The following is a 25,507-nucleotide window of genomic DNA, read 5'->3' on the forward strand; positions in this document are numbered from 1 at the left end:
AGAGTCATAAACAGGCCAATACTGTGTGTTTGAGTTTTAGATTGTTTGAAGGCTGATGTTTCAAGGTTTTTGTAGTAGATCTAAAGCAAAGTGTATGTGTCAATATTTGGAATTTTGTGGCACTTGGGTATAAAAGTTAATAATCTTTACTGTTGTCTGTGGGTTAGTGTTTACATCATGTCTGGTTTTTTTTTATATAACGAGCGTGTTTTGAACAAGTACCGGTATTTCAAGGTAGCAAGACACCGCTTTGCATATTCAAAATAGACCGAACAGTTCAGGAGAAGCCACTTAAAAACATATTGTGTGAATAAACTTGAGATTTCTTTGTAGGTTTACTCGTGGAATGAGCATTCCATGCAGCATCCTAGGTATGAATGACGTGGCCTGGCAGGAGACGCGAGGCGGGATGCTGCACACAAACGGTGCACCAGAGACCGGAGGGGTTCGAGTCCACGCAGGGGGCTCTTTAGCCACCGTAGGAGGTGCTGGGCAAGGGCCTGTAGCACACCCTCTGTCAGGGATGGATCGAGGGGCAAATCCCAACCCCGGCACCCCTCAGCCCCCACTTAGTGGCCGTTCCCAAGACGATGCCACTGTGGGCTATTTCTTTCAAAGGCAGCCTGGAGAGCAGCTGGGCGGCTGCGCTACAAGCAAACACCGCTGGCCCACTGGTGATGGAAACCATGTTGACCAGGTACCTAGGGGTGAACTCTTGTTTAATTCATGCTGCAACCTGAAGTTGGTCTTGATTCTTCTTAAATTCTTCATCCTTGTACTTATTACATAATTCTCTGAAATGCTTGATTCTGATTTGTCAGTTGTGGTCATTCTGTAAACTTTAAAACAAGAAATTCATACTTAAATTGATTGCATTGCCCATCGTGGGGCAAAACATGAATCAACCCTAAAATGTAACTGAAGATACTGTATTTATTTTTGAGTGTTTAAAGGCGAGGTGCATGATCTCTGAAAGCTAATGTTGATATTTGAAATCACCTAAACAAACACGCCCCTACCCCAATAGAATCTTGACCTTCTTTTGATAGACCCTCCCCACAAATACAGCAACAATTTCGTTTAGTAGACACGCATCTTACTGCTGATCGGCTACAAGTGTGTTTTGGTAGTCGGCCCGACAGAAATCGTGCATTCTGCCTTTTATATAGGGCTGCAACAACTAATTGCTAATAATCGATTATGAAATTCGTTGTCAATGAAAGCATGCTGCTCAAGGTCAGGCACTTTTTCATCATACAATGCGAGCTGTACATTTATCAGGCGCTTTTCACCGCCCGACCAGTGATGACGGAAGCAAACGCGCAAAAGAACACTGCTTAATAAAGGTTTAATTTTGTCCTTTAATATAAGTGAGTTTGTGTTAGTTTAAAGAGCACCAATTATCCGATTCCCGATTTTTCATTTTCTTTGGTGCAGAAGTGTATATTAGTACATGTTAACGATATGAAAAAGACACATACCTCAAAGTAAACAATGACGCGAGTTATCATCTCCAACGTAAATCTCTTTTCTTGGACTACAACAAACACACGGATTGTAGGCAACAGTTTACTTCCTGGGATTGGTGATGTAGACAAGATCAACATTATCATAATTCCTTCCGCTTCAGACTCGCAGCCTGCAAGTTAACTCCTGTTAGCATTGCATTGTTACCGAATCTTTCAAACATGGTAAGGAGTGTAACATTTCCTGCTGACGTTTTTAGCAATGAAATAGGTGCACATTAATTATTGTTGGGCTTTCATAAAAATAGTAATGAACCACAAACTAAGCATCTGCTTTAAAGTAAGAGAGAAATCCAGGTTTTATTACTGTAACAACGCAATAATGTAGGTTATATCACTTTCATATCATATGGCTTATTTATTTTGTTAATAACGAATAATACTAATACTTATCAAGGTCTAAAGTTGGAGATTTAAATGAGTTTATTAATCTGTGGCTACATTTATTCACAAGAGTACATCCTTGATATGCTTTTTTATTAATATTGTGACATTTAAAGATATTTTACTATTTAAAAGCTGCACAAACATTTTAAAATAAGGCCTACAATATCACAATCAAAAGATTATATTGGTAAAAACTATGTGCAATTTTAAAAGTAGACTTCTAAAGTCAATACCCTAATTTAATGCCGTATTTAGCTAAAATAAGTGAAAATTCGAATTGAGTAAAAATTGAGGCTTTTATCCGATTAGTCGATTAATCGGAAAAATAATCGCCTGATTAATCGATTATGAAAGTAATGGTTCCTTGCAGCACTAGTTTAATATTTTAGAGGTATGCCCATACAATGTTCAGTGGCTGTACCGTGGTAAAATTAAGTATTGAAAAGTCAGCAAACATGACAAATGCCTTTTGTATGTGTAGGTACGCAGTGTGGATGAGATGAATTATGATTTTCAAGCTTTGGCTCTGGAGTCTCGTGGAATGGGTGAGGTATGTGATTGAGTCTCGTCTTATTCTTTAAATGGTAATCCTGGTTTTCATGTGAAGATGTGTTATAATGTTTAATGTTTTCGTTGCTTTTGGATGTTTTTTCTTGTGTTTTCACACACAAACAAGATTGCCATATCGAACTTTGTTACAGCTACTTCCTGCAAAGAAATTATGGGAATCAGATGAATTGGCCAAAGATGGACGTAAAGGGATGTTGCTGGGTGAAGAATGGCGAGAGAACGCTTGGGGTCCTTCCCGTAAGTTCTATTATAATTTTTCAGTGCGTCAGTAATTTTTGCACATTTACAGAAATAAAGACTTGGCTGGGTTTTCACATTCAGTGTCACATTCACTGTAGAGGTGAAACAACTAGATGAGCAAAATATTACTTAATCTATTCTAGTAATATCCTGAATTCTTTGTCCATGTTTTATGTGTGTTCTGATTAGATCTAGTTTTTCTCATGACAATGCCATTGCTTTTTCTGCGCCGTTTGTAGATCATTCAGTATCTCAGCCTATTATGGTGCAAAGGCGGCCAGGCCAGGGCTACAATGGTAATGGAGACACAAGTTCAGTGCTGTCCCCGCGCTCAGAAGGAGGTGGTCTAGGTGTTAGTATGGTGGAGTATGTTCTCAGCTCCTCTCCTGGAGACAAGATGGACGGTCGCTACAGAAACGGAGGCTATGTGAGTCCACAAGTGTCTTATTACTGTCACTGAGCCAGTACACAACACTTGTCAGTTATAAACAAATCATATAGAAAATGGTTTTATGCATGAAAGGCTTATCTGACACGGGTATTTGTAGTGATACATTTTAATCAAAAATGTCTAATGCTGTTTTTCTGAAAGGAAAAAATCTGTATGATGGCACGTGGCACTTTGCAAGCTTTATGTTTCTTAATAATTGGAATAAAATTAGTGACTTTTTAAATTTTAAGGATATTTATTTTCAGTTTATAGTTTCAGATGTTTTTTGTTGTTGCCAAAAACGGACATTAAAATTATTGGGTATCTTAATTAGACATCATATTAACAAGGCTGTCGAGTTGTTGCTTTACTTCACTACTCTTTTGCATATTCTAGTTTTTAAAACTTTATATTATTTAGATAAAAAGCTAGTCTATCTCTCAGTATCTATAGGTGATTTTTTGTGTCTAAATTCATATGAAGGTAAAACTACAGTATTTGTCCCCTCACCAGGATTATCACATTTAACTTTGATTTATTTGAATTTCAGGGTGGAGCAGATACAGATCCAGATGGCAGGGAAAAGGGTGATCCTAAAGAAAAGGTTTCTCCATTTGAGGAGGACAAAAGCCCAGAGATGAAAGTCTGTGAAGAAGGGGACGCCTCTAAAGGCAATGCTAGAGGATTACTGAATGGGATGGACCGTGACTGCAAAGACTTCAAGTATGATGCTTTGTTTTTGTGTTATATAGTGTTGTAGTAAATAAATAAACCTAAGATATAATCAAATCTACTAGAATACTAATAAATAACACTATTTATACTATTAATAATACAATTTCCAGAATTTCACTGTATATGTTCAGCGACAATAAAGATCTTCTCTATTAGACTATTGGCGCTTTTCCATTGCATAGTACACCACGGTTTGGTTTGGTTTATTTTGAGTCGGGTCAGCTTACTTTTGGGAGCTTTTCCATTGGGTGCAGTACGTAGTACCCGATTCTTTTTTCGTACCACCTAGATTGGGGTTCTAAGCGACCCAAGCTGATACCAAACGTGACGCGAAAACACTGTAGATCACTGATTGGTCTGAGAGAAGCGTCACTACCAGTGTAAAAGATTAGCTTTACCTTGCTAGCTAGTCTCGAGCAAACATGTTGTCATCTGTGCTCTATAAGTTCCCAAACTCCCTTTTAGCGATGAAAAACATCCACAGGTTGAGAATCAGTGACACCATAACAGTTTTTTCCAGACTTGCAGTTTGTGGCGGAACATTCGCGACGAGCACGTCAACATTATATATGCTTAAATGCAACTTCAATGAGGCTCAGCGGAGCGCTGTCGACTGACACCTCGGGTGTTTGAACAGAAACTGTCATGTGAGAGAGAGGTAGTGATAAACGCGATGTGCAAACATCTATTTGTGGTGGTCAATTTTAATTTTGTGGCGGACTGAGAAATAAATAAATGTATAGGAATGTACAGCGACACTCTCACTTGTATGATGTCACAGCAGGCAGCGCAAATATAACGACACGCCTATAATCCCTCCCACTGCGAAGTGATACTAAACTCAATGGAAAAGCTTACAACGCCAAAGTGAGGTGAACTGACCCGACCCAAACTAAACTAAACCGTGGGGTACTATGCAATGGAAAAGCACCATATATTCACACTATGGACAATAACATACAAATCGTTCTAGAAATAGCAGCATTCACACCACAAATATAACGCTAAAGGTACAAGGAATGATATCTTTGGGATCACTTTGACAACCAATCAAATCTATTAAAATTTAAAGCCCTTGCATATTTAAAATGATGCACATGGATGCTGTGGAGATGCAGAGGTCCATAAGTTTGTGAGTAGGTATACATCGCTTCTAGTCAGATAGCGATCAGATGAGTTTGTGCAGAGCTGCATAATGTCTTATGTTTTCTGTAGCATTGACTGAAGAGAAAACATTGTTTTTTTTTTTACAGCCCCACTCCAGGCAGCCGCCAGGCGTCCCCCACAGAAGCAGTGGAACGATTAGGTCCTAGTCAGACGGGACTCGAAATGATGCAGCACCATCCACATGTAATGCAGCCACCCAACACGGTCACAAACAAACCTCCCACCGAGGACTTCCAGAGCCAGGAAGCCCAGAACATGGGTGGCATGGAGCAGCAGACAGGCATGGAATCACTTCAGTTTGATTATGCTGGGAACCAAATCCAGGTGGACTCAACTGGTACTCCAGTTGGCCTGTTTGACTACAACTCCCAACAGCAGGTACAACTGCTACAAATGCTTAAGCACTTATTTCTAAATGACTTTTACAGGATAAAGTGAAAACGAAGATGAAAGACTGTATTGTCTTTTTTATAAATCTTTTTTTAGCTGTTCCAGAGGTCCAATCATCTTACTGTTCAGCAGCTGACAGCAGCGCAGCAGCAGCAATACGCCCTCGCCGCAGCCCAGCAGCAGCACCTTGGTAACATCACCTTATACTTGCATCATACATTCATTTTGAGCTGTGCCAGCTTTGAGTTAGATGCTTTACCTGAGACACTAGCCTGGTTTCCATTACAGATTTGTGCAAATCTTTTGCGATACGTCGATAAAGACTATTGCAAAATGATGGTGTTTTCATTAGTCAATTTTATGCGACTAAAACATTTTTTGTCTCGTGTGATGAAAGTTATTCCAAAAATCATGGCTATCATATTTAACAGCCACTACACTTGCCATTTTTTGTTTTTAATGGAAGGATACGCAGGTGTGTTATCCAAGCTTTTATAAAAAATATTCATGTGACTTTTATGCACAGGTGAACTGAAAATGTTTAACTGCAGTTTGCGATATATTTCTTTTTCGAATTGCCAGAAAAACACCTCATGCGAGCACGTTTTTGCGAAATTGACACGCTGATTTTTAGGTTATATTCTGATTGCGATTTCAGTTTGCATAATTTGATCGGTAATGGAAACCTAACTACTGTCATGATAAAAGGATAACTTGAATTTATGGTCCTGTTTCACAAACGAGGCTTAGATTTAGCCAGGATTAGGCTAGATCAGCTTTTCTAATGTAAAAAACACAATACTGATGTGCATCTTGAGACAAAACGGTGTATATTTGAAGATATATAAATGTACGTTTTCGGTAAAACAACATGAGGGCTGCAGTTTCCCAGACAGGGCTTATCCTCGTCCCAGATTAAATTGGATGTTTGAGCTGCCTTCATTTAAAAACACCTTCCTACTGACATATCTTAATATATATCAGTTCCATTGTTTTGTCTCAAGATGCACACCAACTACTTAAATGTCCTAATATAAATAAGGCGTAGTCCTGTATTAATCTAAACTCTGTCCGGGAAACCACCCCTTAGACATTCAGTTTAATTTGGGACTAGGCTTAAGCCTTGTCTGTGAAACTGGACTTTTATAAAATACAATATATTTTATACAAACCGTAACAAATTAAAGTGAAATGGCTGAGTGTTTGTTTGTTTTTTCCTGTCATTTTGTGAATAACCTAGACAATATGATTTAATATACGAGTCATTTTGTGCGTTATGAAATAATTAATTTAATCTGTATGGCATTTTATTATGCCGGTGTGCATGTTCCCGGTAGGCCTTGCACCTGCATTTGTGCCAAATCCTTACATCATAAACGCTGCCCCTCCTGGAGCGGACCCGTACACTGCTGCTGGCCTGGCAGCAGCTGCAACACTTGCAGGTACATGCATGTATACACACTATCAGCAATGTAATGATAATGCTGCGATTGTTGAACTAAATTGAGTGTTTTCCCTTAGGTCCAGCAGTAGTCCCTCCTCAGTACTATGGTGTCCCGTGGGGCGTGTATCCAGCCAACCTTTTCCAGCAACAGACTGCAGCTGCTGCCAGTCATTCTGCCAACCAGCAGGCATCCAATCAAGGCCCAGGACCGGGACAACAGGTCGATTGCATCAACTCAGCATATAAGCCTTTTCTAGCACGTGACATTAGTATTATCCCTTTATTACTTCTCTTTTTTCTGAATATCTTGACTATTTCTCCATAAGTCAAATTAAAAATTGCTAGTGTGATTGATGTGCTTATTGACTTTGTGTTTTTGTATATCTAATCTTCTAAGTTCATCATGATGTCATTACTCTGGTAATCCAGTAACCAGTTTAGACTGTATGTGCAGTGATGCCTGAAAAAGCGGTGTGACACAATATTCCATAAAATACTGTTTACTTTGCACTGAACCCAGAACAGTCTTTCAAAAAGGGTTCAAAGTTCAGTCACAAGTTTGAAGATACCGTCATGTTAAATGCAGTGACCTCAACATTGTTTGCATTTAATCTTAGGGTTTCTTTGTATTTGATGAGATTAGTTTAACTCATCACATATAAAGTTTTTCTTATACTGTGTTCCCAGTGTCCTTGAAGCCCAGCAGTGTAGTTTTTTTATATTAGTTTAGATCAGTACTTGTTGTTTTTACTCTGAGAGCTTGTAATCTAATCCATTGTTTGGCTTCTCTATGGTCTGAAATGCATTTATGTTGAGATGTTTTTGCCATTAAGTGAATGATGAGAGATACGTCATTTGTGTACTTTGGGCTCTATTGTGTAACTCTTTCATCCCCCATTCAGGTGATGCGTGCAGGAACCAACCAGCGACCTCTGACCCCCGGCCAGAGCCAGCAGAGTCAACAGGAGTCCCTTGCTGCCAATCCGGCGCTGGCCTTCACTGGCATGACAGGTGAGACACTCTGATCTTTTCTTCCCGTTCTAACTTGAGCGGATACTTAAACTCGGATGAGATATTCCTTACATCTCAGGTTACGTCTACATTGCGCAGCCCGTGATGGGACACGCTTGACCTCGCCAGTAGCAAATGAGCTTTTTGTCACTTAATACTGACAATACACTCATTAACAGAGTATTTTTCAGTCTACTCAACTGCAACTCTTTATGTGTGATTATCATTCCTGTACTTATTTTGGCTAGCTTTGATTTGTGGCCTGAAAGGAGGTGTTTTACTTAATTCGTGATAGGAAAACTGAGACAAATGTTGGAAGCTTTTATTCAGGAATCCCTGCTTTACTCCAGACAAAAAATGGCAAGACTTAAGCAAAAAGCAGTTCGTAGAATTGAATTGAATCTAAATAGTGGTTAAACGCATACACAGGGGCGCGCATCATCTACGCTGAGCGTAACTGCGTCTGGTCGTTTCTTCAGATGGTGCAACAGGCGTAAATATTTATCACAATGCCGGACGTAGCTAAGCTCGACGTAGGACTTACACCCAACTTCTTAACGTCCGGCTGGTGCAACTGGCCCCTTGTTATTTGCGCATGATTAAACATGAGTCTTTATGGTGAGAAAACAAAGTTTTTTTGCGGGTTTTTTTTTTAAAGTGGGGCTTGGGGGTGTGCCAACCCGGTTGGGACATGTAAGGGGTGCGCAGGAAAAAAGTTTAGGAACCCCTGGACTAATAAAATAATAGGCTTAAATAAACATAAATCCACTTACAGTTCTCACGGACATGTGTTTTATCAACTGGCTATCATCCAGACATGATGGACCACGTCTTTATCTGATTTTGGCCGTGTGGCGCGCGTGCACGCTCCCGGTGTGAAGCACGTCCGTGCTATTCTCTGAGATGTTTTATCAACTGGCTAGTTATCCTCCAGACCCTGACAGACCACGTCTTTACTGTCAATTGTTTTTTTTTTTGACGACCTAGTTTAGGCGGTAAGGTTTCCTAGCTTAGCCGGGCCGCCCAAACTGCAAAGTGCTGCGGGAAACCCCTATTTGAGTGGTAGCAAAAACACTTTGTGTGTGTGTGCTTTTAAATGAAAATGAGCTGCGGCCCCTGGCCCTTACCGGAAGATGTGCTTTTATAATTTATACAGGCAGTGAGAGCGTTCGGTTAAAATAGACATGATTTCTGAGACAATAGTAACGTTAGCCACATTGTATAGCTGATTGCAAACATTTACCTCATATATTAAAGGATTAGTCCATTTTCTTAAAAGAAAAATCCAGATAATTTACTCAACACCATGTCATCCAAAATGTTGATGTCTTTCTTTGTTCAGTCGAGAAGAAATTATGTTTTTTGAAGAAAACATTGCAGAATTTTTCTAATTTTAATGGACTTTAATAGAACCCAACATTTAATACTTGACTCAACACTTAACAGTTTTTTCAACGGAGTTTCAAAGGACTACAAACAATCCCAAACGAGGCATAAGGGTCTTATCTAGCGAAACGACTGTCATGTTTGACAACAAAAACAACAAACATACACTTCTAAAGCACAACTTCTCGTTGTGTAGATCCGGTCGTGATGCGCCAGCTGACCCCACTACGTCACTGCAATACGTCATGACGTCAAGAGGTCACAGAGGACGAACGTGAAACTCTGCCCCAGTGTTTACAAGCGTCTTGAAAGAGGACCGTTCCGACGTTGTTGTATGTCAACTGATACTAATTAATGTCTTTATGGCAGTTTATTGTTTAAAATGGTCCGCAAATGTGCGTTTTATATATGTAACACGTGACCTCCCTATGTCACTACGCATTTACATTAGGTCGCGCTGGACCGGACCTTGATGAAAAGTTGTGGTTTAAAAGTATATATTTTCTCATTTTTCCTGTCAAAAATGACAATCGTCTCGCCAGACAAGACCCTTATGCCTCGTTTGGGATTGTTTATAGTCCTCTGAAACTCAGTTGAAAAAACTGTTAAGTGTTAAGTATTAAATGTTGGGTTCTATTAAAGTCCATTAAAATTAGAAAAATTCTGCAATGTTTTCTTCAAAAAACATAATTTCTTCTCGACTGAACAAAGAAAGACATCAACATTTTGGATGACATGGTGGTGAGTAAATTATCTGGATTTTTCTTTTAAGAAAATGGAATATTCCTTTAAGTGTGATATGTAGTTATTTTGGATATGGAGTTGGATTACAAACAGCTGATAGCAGTCCAGAGTAAAATAATTACACAATCCTATAAGACTTAACCCATTTTCTTAGGCACATTCCCTTTATAATCGAAACCAATCCACTAGAGCCCAAACGATATGCGTTTTTCCGAGCCGATACAGATATTAGGGAGTAAAAAAGACCGATAACCATCTGCCGATATTCTTTAGGTGTATATTATAGTACAGTACACATATGAAGAGTTTCGTTGCAAAACGAGATAAATCCATTTTTTTACATTTTTGTCAAAACATGTTTATTATTATGTTATCATGTTATTATCTTGTTTTATGGTGCTACTTAGCTGTATTTTTAAAGTTATGAAGGTTTAAATCAAAACAAACCATCTGCAGTTGCATTGAAATCAATTGGAATGCACAAACAAAAAACGAGATTTCTGAACAATTAAAAAAACGGTGGTTATCTCGTTTTTAGTGATGCACCGATGTATCGGCCGCCGATATTTATCAGCCGATTTTTTTTTTTTTTTGAAACCATCGGCAAAAGCACGAGAGAGGCCGATACCGATTTGTTTATTAATTAACCGCATAAAGGCAATGAGTTGCATGTCTGTTGTTTAATTAAAATGATTTAATGTTCTGGTGTGCACTATACTTAAGCACTGACAGAAAACCTTTGTTGAGCTGGCTCAAATGTCTTGGACAATAAAAGAAATAGACTGAAATGCTGAATAGCAAAAACCACCTTTGAACGTTGTCATGTTGTCTTATTATATTTGTTTTAGCTTAATTTGTGCCTCTCTTATTATGTTGGTCAGTTGAATGTTAATTAGATCCAGTCCATGTTCAGTAAAAATAATTTGATGCAGAAATAAACTTGCTAATAGACCAACTGTATAGTATTGTACACAAGTGTTTAATATCGGCATCGGTATCGGCCAGAAGTTGTCTGTTTAAACGGTATCGGTATCGGCCCAAAAAAATCCTATCGGTGCATCCCTACTCGTTTTGCGACGAAACTCTTCATATACTACAGTATATTATACTACAGTACTGTACCTAGTATACACTATATACATTAACAGAATATTCTGTATATAAATAAATACAATGCAATGCAATGATCACTCACAAATGTGGTGATCATACACTTATATTGACGTGACAAAGATATGTAATATAGGCAAGAAGTTAACAATAAACTTTATTATCCAAAATGAGTCTGATATCAGTGCACTAAACAGTAAATTGTCTTATTATAAATAACTTTAAAACACAAACAGAACAAATTATATAAAACTTTCATCATTTGCAGTTTTGACGAGAATTACGTTATATTGGACTTGTATTGAAAAGGGAAACTTATAAAGTCATTGTTTATTAGCTTTACAGTAAGTTATGGACTTCACAAATTAATTAGAAACTTACCGTTAAGAAGACATTGCTTGACTGACAACATCCTGATGTAGGCTAATATGCAATGTACTGCACAACGTTTTTATAACACAAAACAGTTAGACTTTAGACTTTTATAAAAATAAAGCGTCTTCTCTCTGCCTCTTTTATTTAGCGAGGATGTAGAGTTGCGCAAGCTTATTAAATCAATTGCTCTGAAATGAGCATGTTCACTAACAACACAAGCCGCTGTAATCTCATATAGTGTTATATAAGTGCACGACTGCACGTAGTTTAAACGTGTCATTTCTCTGTCTCGCGTCATTTCTCCCGCTTGTGTTTTAATAACTCGCAAGTCAACAAAAGAGACGGATTAAAAACTCCCAATGTAAATGGGAATGTGTTTCTCTTGTCCACTTATAATACAATTGACCAAAGCGCATCTTAATACCAGGTGTAAAAATGTTGTGAAGAAGACACTGCGTCTGCGTGACTACCGCCACCTGAACTGAGAGACCCAATGACTGAAGTGAAGGGGGTGGGCCGTGGGGGATTGGCTGGTGTCACTACACTGAGGTCACCATAAGCAACCAATAGGGCGCACTCTGCTGGTCAAACAAGTACTTACATCTTTCAAAAGCATTTCATGTGTTCTGTCAGAAACGTTCATATCGGCTGCATATCTGCGGCTTAAACGCCGATACAGATATATCTGCGACAGGCTCGTGTCGGCCGATAAAATCGGCAAAACGATAAATCGGTCGGCCTCTACAATCCACTATGTTTTAAGCAGCTGATATGTCAGGACTAAATGAAGATATGTTCACTCTTACATCCAACAGAAAAACACCCTTAAGTGCTTATGAGACATTTTTGTTGCTACAACTGCTCCATCGTGGAGACAATCGCAGACATTGCATAACTGACTCGGGGTGGAAATTATGCTAAGTCAGCAGTCTGTCAGCAATAGTGGGTGTGGCTTATGCTTTGTGACATCACATTGCAAAGAAAATGAAAACGACTTGGGCTGTGTCCCAAATAGCGCCCTTCATGTGGACTTGCGATTTAATGGACAAGCAAAGTACACAAGACCATAAAGTGTCCATTTGTCATTTTAGGTTTAAAAAGGGTGCTCATAGGCGCCCCCTTTTTAGTCGGTTGGCACCCTTGATGCACACTTTCCTTGAGCCCACAATTGTGTGTGCTTCGCAGTAGAGCTCGACCGATAAATGATTTTGAAGGCCGATACCGATACAAATGTTTGTATGCCTGCCGATATATCGGTCGAGCTCTACTTCGCAGTGGACTTCTTCACAAACGTGAAAACGGCGTTACGTCTCTAAAGTCTTGTGAGAAGACTGAAGTATTTAGGGTGCCAATAGGGGCAGGGCCTTGGTCTGTGGGACCGTTAAGTTTTATGGGGATTTTTAAAATAAAGCGAGTGGGTGGATTTTTTCATTATGGTGTGGCTGTGTACAAACTGACACGCATTTATGTTCAAAGTGAATTTTGCATAATAGGTCCCCTTTAAATAAATATTTTTTTCTAGGTTTGACCAGAACCCTTTCTTTTATGCTTTGACAGGTTATCAAGTTTTGGCACCAGCTGCGTATTACGATCAGACAGGAGCACTTGTAATGGGTCCTGGAGCTCGCACTGGCCTGGGTGGACCCGTCCGGCTGGTCCAAACCCCACTTCTCATCAACCCAGCAGCTGCACAGGCTGGTGAGTATTTCAGGAATTAGTATTAAGAAGTACTTTGTTTTCTCCCACTTAGCTAACACATGCATACTATTTCTTTTCTTAAGCCGCAGCTGCATCTGCCTCAGGCTCCGGTAACAGCATGTCCGGTCCTGCTAACGGTCTGTACCGGTCCATGGGCTGCCAACAGCCACAGCAGCCTCAACCTCAGCAGCAGCCTCCACCTCCCTCCAGCGGTCTGGCCTCCAGCTCTTTCTATGGTTCAGGCTCAGTGGCACCCAGCTCCCAGAGCAGCTCGCTCTTCTCCCACACAAGCGCGGCACCGCCACCCAGCAGCTCTTTGGCCTTTAGCAACACCGGTGGATCTCTGGGAGTGGGGCTCGGCTCCGCTCTTGGTGCATTTGGCTCCTCAGGTCTGTTTTTAGATAGAACAGAGAATAGGAGTTGTTGTAGAGTTAGTGATCTACCTCTAAAACTCAGTTTTTTTTTTTTATTGTTACACTAGTTATAAAACCAACTTTAGGTCTAAGGGGATCTTGAAACTTGGTGGTGTGGAACATCATGAGTTGACCATTTTATGGAGTTTACTGCTTGTAGTGAAAAATCTCACTTTGCCTTATTTTGTCGTCTTTGTCCTTCATTGCTTCTGCTTTGCAGTGTCAAGTTCCACCAGCAGCAGCGCAAACCGTCGAGACTCTCTATTGGCCAGCTCTGACCTTTACAAGCGTGGGGGTGGGAGCAGCTTGACTCCCATTGGCCAGTCTTTCTACAACAGTTTGGGATACTCTTCCTCCCCCAGTCCTATTGGCCTGACACCTGGTCACTCACCTCTGACACCTCCACCCTCTCTGCCTTCCTCCCATGGGTCCTCATCAAGCCTCCACTTGGGTATGATTTCTTTAATTAGTTTATTGATCCAGCCCATCATATCTTCATATTTTTTCTGTCAATCATTATGAGTACTAGTGGTGGCGTATTACCAATATAGTTAGGAAAAAACTAGTTAACTAATTACCTAAGGAGGAAAGTGAACCACAAAGCATAGTTACTTTCACAGTTTTTTGCTGCATTGCTACAAGGACACATTTTTTGGGTTTTTTTTTTTGAATAATTTGTTTACTTCATAATTCCAGCCGCATTTGTTATACTAAAATCTGTAAAATGGTCATAGTAAGTAAGGAATAATGTAAAGGCAGCGAAGCAGAGAGTCTTGTATAACACTGAAGGGGCTTATTTCGCGATAACAACTGAGTGCCTGTACATTATCCCACTTATTACATGGCTATTTACCTCATAAGTAAGGTAAGGAACATTAACTATTGATTTGTAATAATTTTTTGTACTAATTTTTAATGAGTGAATTTTTTCTGTGAGGAAAACACATTTAAGTTCGGTTTTAAGATAAGACAAGATGTTCAAATGTCACAAACGCACTATTTGATTTAAAGGACAAGTTGGGTATTTTACACTTAAAGCCCTGTTTTCAGATTGTTTATGGTGAAATAGAACAGTTTTGACTGAATTGACTGAATTTTCATGTGTTTGTCGTTTCACCTCCCACCTCTATAATGGGTTTATAGGTGCACAGGAACAATCCTTCCTAAAATGCATTAAACTTTCGTTTACAAAGACGTGAAACTCACCGAGTGGTCAGGGGTGTTCACTGATATTCTCACACAAAAATCGCTGTAAATGATGCTTTCCAACAGTTGTTTTAGCATTCGTTGTAAACTTGTGGACCTATTTTTCCAAACGCCTCACACCCGTATATTCTTCCATTTAGAGCTTGAATAATAGACACTCCAGACCAGGTGGTGGCGATAATCCACTTTTGCCAATTGCAAGAATAGAAACAAAGTTCCCGGCGTGGAGTAATACCCGACCTCACAGCACATCTAATACAAGTCAATGGAGTTGGACAAAAACTACGATAAAACCTGTTGGAATGCGTCTTTTGCAGGGATTTTTGCGTGAGCACATCAGCGAACACCCCCGACCACTCGGTGAGCCCCACGTCCCTGCAAACGAAAGTTCAATGCATTCCAGGAAGGACTGTTCCAGTGCACCCACAAACCCACTGCAGAGATGGGAGGTGACACAAGAAACACCCGAAAATTCTCAGGCCAGCATCATATGTTCAAATTTCAGTCAAAACCGTTTTACTTCATCATAAACAATAAAAAAAAATAAAATAAAACGGCAAGCAAACAAATTGTCAGACCTGTTCATTTTAGAAATCTGTAGTCTGGGAAACAAACACCCCAAGCCTGGGTTCCTTCGCTACACCTGTAAAACCGGTTTGTCAGGTGCCTGAGCTTAGTATGTTCTCATGTAGTCACGATACCAAAATTCTGACTTCGATATCTAATTAAAGTTTCTTGATACTGAATTGATGATACCATGGCAAAAACTAAACAACAGGATAAGTAATTAGTTAATAAATGAATAAATATGGAACTTAAAATTATTCGCTAATTATTAATAAAAAAACACAAAAAAACTCACACTTAAACAAAGGCTGTATTTAAAAATCTTGATGCCCAATTCGTGTTTGTTGCCTGTATGTTATTTTTTTACATCATCTTTTAAAAGCGACTCGTATCTGCATTTACACTAAACACTTGGCAAAACAATTCATGGTAGACATACTGACCTGGAACAACTTAAACCACAGAGAAAGTAAAATGTTGCAATATTCAATGGACACAGACAAAATGATTATACAAGATTATAGAGCTTTATTTCTGTAACAAGACATAAAACTTCAACATTACTCCACTAAGCGGAGCCATCATCCTCCATTGCGCTGCTAAAGGGAGTCATGTGATTGCTGGTGGTGTCCACATGAGTTGATGTCATTTGCCAGCGTCACATTTTTAAAGGTGCAGTGTGTAATTTTTGGTAGAATCTTTTGACAGAAATGCAAAATAATATACAAACTATATTATCAGGGGTGTATAAAGACCTTTCATAGTGAACCGTTATGTGTTTATTACCTTAGAATGAGACGTTTTCATCTACATACACCGAGGGTCCCCTTACATGGAAGTCGCCATTTTGGGCCACCATATTTCTACAGAAGCCCTTAACGGACAAACTTTTTTTACTAAGTTGTCTCCGACAATGACATGTTTGTCCGATGGTGGCTACAGTAGATTCTCCATGTGTTTCAAAAGCGAGGGGTGAGCAATAGACTGAGCTGTTGGTTGCAATTCACAACCTCACCACTAGATGCCCTAAAATTTACACACTGTACCTTTAATGACACACAACATGTCTTGAGATGGGAATATCCAATCTGTCCGCTTACATTGTGGACGGGAATGCATGTATCCGATTCATATCCGATTTATTTCCAAATATGAATAAAAGGCCTAAAACCGTTAAGACAATATCGGATTTTATGCACTTTTTTCCTTCTTACATTGTCGTGGGTCATATCCAATCTGTGCCACTTAAGAGGAAAAAATTTAAATCGAGTCCCTTCAAACAGGCAGTGTAAATGCGGCCAAAGTGTTCCTGTGCATTTCGTCTCATTTATTAAAAAATGAAAAATTGTTCATGTTAGTTCACTGTGTGTTAACATATTTAACTTGAGATTTTTAAAAATATATTAATATAGAAATTAATTGATAAATATTAAGGTGAAAACATTTTGTAGAAGTCCTTTTCATTATTCGTGAAGCGTTACCAATACAGTATATTTTGTCACAGCTGGTACTATATGCCACATGTGCATTTAAATAATAAATCACTTTGTTTGATTTATATTTGATGACATGAGCATAATGTAGGCTAATGTTATTCTTCACATTCTGTACCTGTCTTTATTTAAAAACAGGTTGGGATGTTTTGTCAGTTTGTTATGCATGTAATGATGTCTCATTGGTATTCAGAATAGCTTTCTTTGTAAAGCATGTACTTGTCTTGTGATTGGGCCATTTACTCAGAAAGTGATCCAACCATATCTCTCCGCTTTTGCTTTTAAAAGTAAACAACTTTCTCATCAAACTCGAAATCTGTTTTTCTTACACTTCATAGGTGGTCTGCCCAATGGCAGCGGCCGTTTTATTTCTGCCGCCCCGGGAGCAGAAGCCAAATACAGGAGTTCAGGCAGTACCTCCAGTCTGTTCAGCTCCAGCAGTCAGCTTTTCCCCCCACCACGAGCCCGATACAGCCGCTCGGACGTCATGCCTTCAGGACGCAGCCGCTTACTGGAGGACTTTCGAAACAACCGCTTCCCAAACCTGCAGCTCCGAGACCTGCCTGGACACATGGTGGAGTTCTCTCAGGATCAACATGGCTCCAGGTGCCAACACTTTACTCTTTGTTTGGTCATAGTAACGCCATCTTTATTGTTAAGAATTCAGATTATGTGTCTGATATTCAGTACATTTTGCTTAGCCATTTCAAACACCTACTGCTTCACTAAAGTTAAGAACTTTCTCGGTTTCACTATATTTGCCTACTGGTCATGGTTTCTCTGCTTAATTTAATGTCTTTACGTCATTGTGCAGGTTTATCCAGCAGAAGTTGGAGCGTGCTACCCCTGCAGAGAGACAGATGGTTTTTGGGGAGATCCTGCAGGCTGCATACCAGCTCATGACTGATGTCTTTGGGAACTACGTCATCCAGAAGTTCTTTGAGGTAACTTGGTAACCCCCTTTTACCATCATTTAAGTCCAAACTGTCCATTCTGTATCTGTTTCTGTTTTTGCTTTTTCAATAAATTGTATTCACTGTCTTTGTCTGCTGTAGTTTGGCAGTGCGGATCAGAAACTCGCTCTGGCGACTCGCATCCGTGGCCATGTTTTGCCACTGGCTTTGCAAATGTATGGTTGTCGAGTGATCCAGAAAGCTCTGGAGTCCATCTCCTCCGACCAGCAGGTAATTGTAAGTTGCCTTTTGTTTACTTTTTACATCACACCTCAACACAATTTAGATGAATTGTTGCGATTTATTAGCAAAGTCATTTTAGTTGTTTATCATTTTTAGCTGTTTGTTATTCTTACATTGTGGTCACTTGCCTTTTTACTGTTTTAGGAGTATCTTTTAATATGTTAAAACTAGAGGTAGACCGATTAATCTGCACAGATAGATGGCAAAAAGCCATGCCAATAGTTTTTCTGAGTTGCGTCCATTGCTTCATGTCATTATAAAAAATGATTTTGCATTGAAGTTTGTCGTCACGAATGACAGGACATTATTACCATCCATTTGCTTTAGTTTATATCCAGCTGGTTACTTTTATCCATGATTTAGCCGGCTAAGCTGCATATTTTAAGTTAATAAAGCGAACAATATGTGGCTGTCAGCTACATTAACATATCCAACAAATAAAAATCTTTTTTTTATTATAACTACAATACATTAATATATTTTTATTTATACATGTATTTCCTTAAGGCATTTTCATGGTTCAATACTGTTGTTTTATTACTTTTGTAATAAATTCCGGCACTGTTGAGTGTTATGTGTTGTGTTTTATCCCGTATCTATTTAAGTGGTGCACCAATAAATGCAGATATGCACTAATAATTCGTGGCCGATAACTATTCTTAATCGCACAGCTGATATTATTCATAGCTATTTCATGTACTATGGCTTTGATCAGTAAGTCCTTATAAATCTGAAATCACTGTTAGTTTGAATAGTTTAACCCGTTAATTGGTGCTGTCCCATGAGCGGGACACCTACGTTTATTTCAATATTTTCTATGTAAATGTTAATTTATCACGACAAACTATATATTGTTGGAAAGGTCTAAGAATGTAGTTTTCATATTTCAAACCCTTTTAGCAGTAATAATAATGCAGTAACTGTAATTTATTCATTTGTGACACAAGTAGGCAGCAAACCTTTTACAATTTTGTGTATTAAAAATAATACTATATTGGATTTATTTATTACAAATAAATTTAAACTGCTTTAAAAAAAATGAATATTTTCACCTCCAGACACTTCCCTAAAAAACGTTGAAGTGTCTTCTTTAAAACAAAAAATTACCAAAATTAAAACCAAAATTAGGCTTCTAGTACCAAAAAAAAAAAAAAATGCCAGAGTTATATTAATTTAAAGGTGTATATCACCTTTTCACCAACCCCTCACTCAAAAAGGGCTGCGCTAGTTAAAGGGTTAAAACATGCATTTGAAAAAGTGACAAACATCGTCAAACATAATCATTATACATATTCTTTATTATTATGAAAATACCTGAAAAGGTTTGAAGAACAGCAATATAAATATATCCTTAAGCCAATTCCTGGAGCTGCGAGTCATAGCTGCGTGTGTATGGTTTTTTTTCTACAGCGCATATTGAGTTACTGCACAAGAGCAGCATTTCACCGTAATTCATTTAGAAGCATAGCAAGCATCATCGTCCGATATATCAGTGCACCCCTAATCTATTTTAAAAACCATCGGTTGGATAATAGGGTATCGGCAATTATGGACCACTTGGTTATTGGTATAGATAAAATCCACTATCGGTCGACCTCTATAGCTGTCTCGCATCCTCGAATGCAAGGACTCATTCTTTGAAGGTCGCAGCCTCTCAAGTCCAAGAAGAGAAATACGAAGTCCGTAACAGGCACGCAATGAATCTGGGGATAGCCTCGGCTATGAAGGATCCATTCGATTTATCCCTCGCAGCCCGGAGAAAGAAGGACAGATTCTAAGTAGGGCTGTCAAAAGATTAATCATGATTTCATTAAAGGGGGCAGAGAATGAAAAACCATTTTTACCTTGTTTTTGTTGAATAATGGTAGTCTACCCACATTCACAAACATAAAAAAAGTGCTAAACATGCTTAACATCTCAGTCTCATAGAAATTCCTATTTTAGAAATGTCAGCCAGAAAACGGCCCAATCTGAAAAACTGATGCTTATGACATCACAGGCATCTCACTGCCCCTCCACTTTAAAATAATTGGTTACATTTTTTGAGTGGCAGCAAAGTCAGCCAATCAGTAATAAGATTGCAAGTTAAGCCAGTAGGGGGAGCAAATAGGTGCAAAACCACTTGTTTAAATTCCCCCACCCTAATAGAGCTATCTGAGAGAGGTTTTTAGGACGCTTTTAAGGCATTACAGACCCAAACAAAAAAATTTTGTCTACATGTCACATCACAGAACAAGGATAAATACCCCGTTCAATCATTCTATGTCATTTTTAAAGTTTGTGTTTGCATAATATATTTGTGTGTGCTTCGAGCTGGAATGGCCTTACTGACCTTCAGTCGCTGCTGTGGCATTTTCAAGTTCAAATAAGCTCAAAATATTCGTTTTCTCCCACAAACGTATAATTATGCTTCAAAAGTCGTATGTTAACTCACTTGAGTCATTTGGATAACTTATATAATGGATGCATGTTGTTCTGGAGCTTTGCCATGTTGGCTTCCATATAAGAGAATAACATGACAGCATTTTAATGTAAAATTATCGGTTTGTACATGAAAAAACATAGTATAACTCTTTGCCCGCCAGCATTTTTAAAAACGTTGCCAGCCATAGCCAGCATTTTTCACGATTTTCACAAAAGTTTAATGCCTTCACGAAAATGTTCTTCTTTAAATATATAAACACACAATATATCAAATAAAAGAGCAGACCCTGATTCATCCTACCTTCATTTGTTATCTTCTTATCACCTCTCAAATATGGGTAGGTTATAAAGCCTGGTTGTGAAGCCTGGCAAATTAAACCTTTATCTCTTTGATAGGAAGTTAATGAAAAAGATTAAACATTACTAGATAATATAATTCTCCTTTTTGCCTTTAAATATACATGGGTGATTCTCACGAAAACTTGGTTTTAAAAATGTCAAGCATGAAAATGTAAAAATTGCTTAATTTACTTTTTTCCCACCAGACATTGAAAAACAAAGTCTGGAGTAAATGGGAACATTAATTTAAAACTTTTACTTATCATTTAACACTTTTTGTAACATAATTTAAAAAATTAGTCCTAAAAAATCTAATTACCGCAACAGTCAGAAAACATCAACACTGACATATTTTCAAAATGACATGACAAACCTGAAAGAAAATAATTTGGAGATTCTGCACATGCATTTAAAATCAAAGTATTATGCTTCTATTAATTAAGTTAACATTTAATAAGCATCTGTTGCGGTAATGATAATCAAAATGTCGTGTAAGCATTCTGACAAGACAATATTTCAAATTAACTGTAAAAAAATGAACTTTATTAAAATTCTGTATGTGTGGTTAAACTGTTCTCAAAAAGTGTTGCGGAGGATGAGAACATCAGGCATGGACACATCATTTCCTAATTTTTCTTCATTTATTATTATACATGAATATTCAGTAAATATTTTTCTGTCATCTAAAGTAGTCTAGCAAAACATCCATTTTTTTTTCTTAATATTTTTGTGTTAATTTGATAACGCATGTTCAAACACAGCCGGACACATTGCGGTAATGAGAATTTCAGCAGAAAATGAGATAAAATTTACAATTATAAATTCTTATGTTGAAATCACACATTGTGCAAGGTAGAACACAGTATTGTGTTAATTCTGATGCTTTTTAATGTTACTATATTACACATTTTAAAGCTAAAATCATTAGTGCCGTGGTGTTTCAATGGTTTCGTGAGAATCACCCACATAAGCTTTGTAACTAGAATGATATTTTAAAAAGACAGAGGAAGACTTGCTCTTATCTAAGTTGTCCAGCAGTGTTACATTTGTATTGTTTGTTTTTTTCAGAGTGATATTGTGCGAGAATTGGATGGCCATGTGCTTAAGTGTGTGAAGGATCAGAATGGGAATCATGTGGTGCAGAAATGTATCGAGTGTGTCCAACCCCAGGCTCTTCAGTTCATCATTGATGCCTTCCAGGGCCAGGTATCATCTCAGAAACCCTCTTTCTTACCCACAACACATTTACACGAGATCACATGGTGATATGCTTCCAGTTCACCAATACTTAATTTCATTTTTAGCACTCGTTTCATTGTGTGTTTGTTTGCGTGTAGGTGTTTGTTTTGTCCACTCACCCGTATGGCTGCAGGGTCATCCAGCGTATCCTGGAGCACTGTACTCAGGAGCAGACCCTACCCATCCTGGAAGAACTCCATCAGCACTCAGAGCAACTGGGACAGGTATGATTTATGCACACTTGCATCCAGAAAGGGAGCTGTGATCTCTCTGATGTCTACCATTTTTACTGTAGTTTAGGTTTTGTTTTGGGTGGCCTCTCTTCTTCTCATTCTTCAAAATGACTCCAATAGATATGACAGATTGATAGATTGTGTAGAATGCAGGGATTGGTCACATTCCAGTTTAAACTTGGCTCATTAAGCACTTGATATTAGCTCATTGCGTTGTGCTCATTTAGAAGACAGTATTTTCTTGTTTTACAAAACTAGTCATAGAGTAGAGTAGTTACATCAGTTACAAGATTGTCTTCCTTTCACATCATAGTTAAAGTTCTCTCACTCATGCTACAGTAGTTGGAGATTTTATGATGATGAGGGAAAGAAAATGAATGAAACTGTTGTTGTAGAAACGTTTGTAGCATTTTTTTTTCTCCCGCTTCCCACGGCCTCATCCACCTGCACTCTTTTTTCGCTCTGTTGCATTGAGATGTTGCTCATTGCTGCTCTCTTGCTGTTTGCAAGCCAGAAGACCTGCAGCATTATTAATGCTTCTCCAGCAAAGTTTACAAAATTTAGCTGTCTTGATTGTTTATATTTATTGCATGTGTACACGTAGTGTTTCTTCACAAAGTAATGTCACCAACTACTGGTCTAGCACACATAAAACTGCATTTTTTGTCATTTTAGAAAGCATTGTCATGTGAAAGTGAAAACATTTTATATGTAAGACAAACGTTTCAGTTTTTACTATGTTGTTATCGTGTGAACTTAGCCTTAAGGGGCGGTCATACTATTTTATACGTATTTTCCGGACTATAAGCCGCACCGGAGTGCATCATTCAAAAATGCGTTATTAAGATGAAATAACATGTATAAGTGACAGTGGACTATATGTTGCGTTTATTTAGAAAAATATTTCACAAAATCCAAACCGAAGAACAGACATATAATCTGGAAAGGCAAGTTATTCAACTAAATAATCAGCAGGTTGAATAGATGTCTATACGTTAAAAATGTCCGTGTCAAATGACCTCTGCCAGTGATCTGACTTTTCTTTGTAAGCTTAGACTTTCTGCTCTTTATTTACATTGAACGGGTAAGTCCGAGGAGGCTTCCATGTCGTTCTGCCATACTGATAAACTATGATAGCAGAGAGGGACAAAAAGCACTAGCCTACCAATGCGTTTCCACAATGCATTTTCATTCAGAACACGTGTTTAGCCGAAACGGACAAGGAGATCAGTGATTACATAACGGCTACTGTAGTTGCAACACACATTTGGAAAAGCGAGGTGCTAGAGAGCACTATTTGTTTGAATGCAAAATACAATTTCACCACTAGATGGGGTAAATCCTACTTATTATCCCTTTAAAGTAATATTATCAGTTATTTAAATGATAAACCATAGCATACAGAACTTACCTGGAAGGTTGAATAGTTAAATAGATTAACCGAACAAGCCAACTAGCGTGAAGTTCGCAGACTCGTCATTCCACTTTACAGAATCCATTGAATTACATAAATACTGAAGCAGCGTATAGCGGACTCTTGCGGCTGTAGACAGTAATGATGTCTCTTGCCTCATAAATGTCAAAAATAATTCATACTGACTTACAAGGCGCACCTGACTATAAGACGCAGCACCAGCCAAGTTATGAAAATAACGCGGCTTATAGTCCTAAAATTACGATACATGTTTGGTTCCGTTGACTTTTATTCATACGCATACGAAAGACTGAAAACACAAGCTCATGCGAAGATATTTAGTGTAGCAAAGTTTAAGTCTGGTGAACTTTGATCTGCGAATTTGTGTCACGTAGAGATATGTGACCAGTCATGATACGTCACAGCCTGACCTTTCTACAGAAAAGCAAAGAAAAAACTTGTATTGATGAAGTGCTCCCCGCACATATTCACAGTAACATCCGAAAAATAGCCTAGTGTGATCGCCACTTTAGTCAGCAACAGGCTTGCGCTGTGATTGGTGACCATCTAGTGCTTGCCGCATATTTGAAAGTGTAAGGTTTAGTTTTGCAGTGTGCTTTGCTTGGATAGATAAAATGTAAGGATTAGGATGAGAATTTTCTTTAAAACCCCTTTTCTGTTTTTTATAGCTTCTATGTAGGGGTATGGCGGTTTCCCAATCCAGGACTAGGCCTTATTTATATTAGGTAATTTAAGAAGTTTTTACAAGCATACCTTACAAAAAACACTACAGGTGTGCATCTTGGGACAAAAATGTCACCGATATATGTTATAATTAGTCAGGAACAGGTGTTTTTAAATTTAAGCAACTCAAACTTGCCTTTTAGTCTGGGACTAGGATAAGCCCTCTCTGGGAAACCACATCATAGAGTCTAGTAGGTTTTGCTAACTTGTAATTCAAAACCTTCAGCAGACCAGTCAACATTGGGAATGAAACTTGTCATCTGAGCGTAGTCTTTTGGGTGAATGGAAAAGAGGCCACACAATGAGACAAGTATTTGGGTGGTGATGATTGCATGACATTTTCTGCATGACCTGTGTATGTATTTGTACCTTTTGCCTATTTAAATGTAGCATATTCAGTTGCTATGAAGGATGTTCATGTGTCCAGTTAGATGTGCTTGATGGATTTTGATGCAAAACATCACCCACCCCTTGACCCCCACTTATTTTATCTAGAAATATCAAGGCGTTTCTTTGGAGATGACCCCCAAAACATATTATACAGTGTCCAGCGATGCACTGTTCAAGGTCAGAGTCAAGCGTCCTTCCTCCTAATGAAAACCTCCTGGCGTCTCCTCGTCTCCCTCCTAACCAGCCTGTGTCTAACACCTAGATGCCTCTTCTCTACTTACTATTTGCTTTGCAGGGTTCCTGTCCCTTACACGCCTCCTCTTTCACACGCTTGCCTTCCTTTATGTCTTCCTCCTGCTCTGCTGTCTGCCTTTAATTCACTTATTATACAATTTCGACCTCAGAGTTGACAGCATGTTTGATTTGACAAGATTGAGGCTGTAAGGTGTGAGTGGCACAATACCAAGATGTCAGTCATTTATACCAATACCACTTCAACAAATAAACATGCTAAACATACTCCATTAAAGCTGCAGTCTGTAACTTTTGCCTCTCTATTGCCATCTCTGTATAAAACATACAATTGCAGTTTTTTGTGGAGATTTTTCTGTACATGCGTTGTGCTCCTCCGCTACT

At 38.5% G+C, this 25,507-nt stretch overlaps 1 protein-coding gene across 1 annotated transcript in view; it reads left to right on the forward strand.

The window, feature by feature from the left end:
- Positions 1 to 25,507, forward strand: part of LOC141350370 (apolipoprotein B-100-like) — a 56,298-nt gene that overhangs the window by 22,808 nt on the left and 7,983 nt on the right. Inside the window, exons 28-46 of the mRNA XM_073855445.1 lie at positions 334 to 697; positions 2,395 to 2,463; positions 2,615 to 2,720; positions 2,963 to 3,150; positions 3,704 to 3,876; positions 5,142 to 5,433; positions 5,542 to 5,635; positions 6,783 to 6,887; positions 6,967 to 7,109; positions 7,792 to 7,900; positions 13,073 to 13,213; positions 13,297 to 13,602; positions 13,847 to 14,077; positions 17,231 to 17,498; positions 17,707 to 17,836; positions 17,948 to 18,082; positions 21,920 to 22,057; positions 22,189 to 22,314; positions 24,977 to 25,048. Of these exons, the coding sequence (XP_073711546.1) occupies positions 334 to 697; positions 2,395 to 2,463; positions 2,615 to 2,720; positions 2,963 to 3,150; positions 3,704 to 3,876; positions 5,142 to 5,433; positions 5,542 to 5,635; positions 6,783 to 6,887; positions 6,967 to 7,109; positions 7,792 to 7,900; positions 13,073 to 13,213; positions 13,297 to 13,602; positions 13,847 to 14,077; positions 17,231 to 17,498; positions 17,707 to 17,836; positions 17,948 to 18,082; positions 21,920 to 22,057; positions 22,189 to 22,314; positions 24,977 to 25,048 (3,190 nt within the window). The remainder of the gene's footprint in view (positions 1 to 333; positions 698 to 2,394; positions 2,464 to 2,614; positions 2,721 to 2,962; positions 3,151 to 3,703; positions 3,877 to 5,141; positions 5,434 to 5,541; positions 5,636 to 6,782; positions 6,888 to 6,966; positions 7,110 to 7,791; positions 7,901 to 13,072; positions 13,214 to 13,296; positions 13,603 to 13,846; positions 14,078 to 17,230; positions 17,499 to 17,706; positions 17,837 to 17,947; positions 18,083 to 21,919; positions 22,058 to 22,188; positions 22,315 to 24,976; positions 25,049 to 25,507) is intronic.

This window comes from Misgurnus anguillicaudatus, chromosome 18, assembly GCF_027580225.2.
Source record: "Misgurnus anguillicaudatus chromosome 18, ASM2758022v2, whole genome shotgun sequence".
NCBI lineage: Eukaryota > Metazoa > Chordata > Actinopteri > Cypriniformes > Cobitidae > Misgurnus > Misgurnus anguillicaudatus.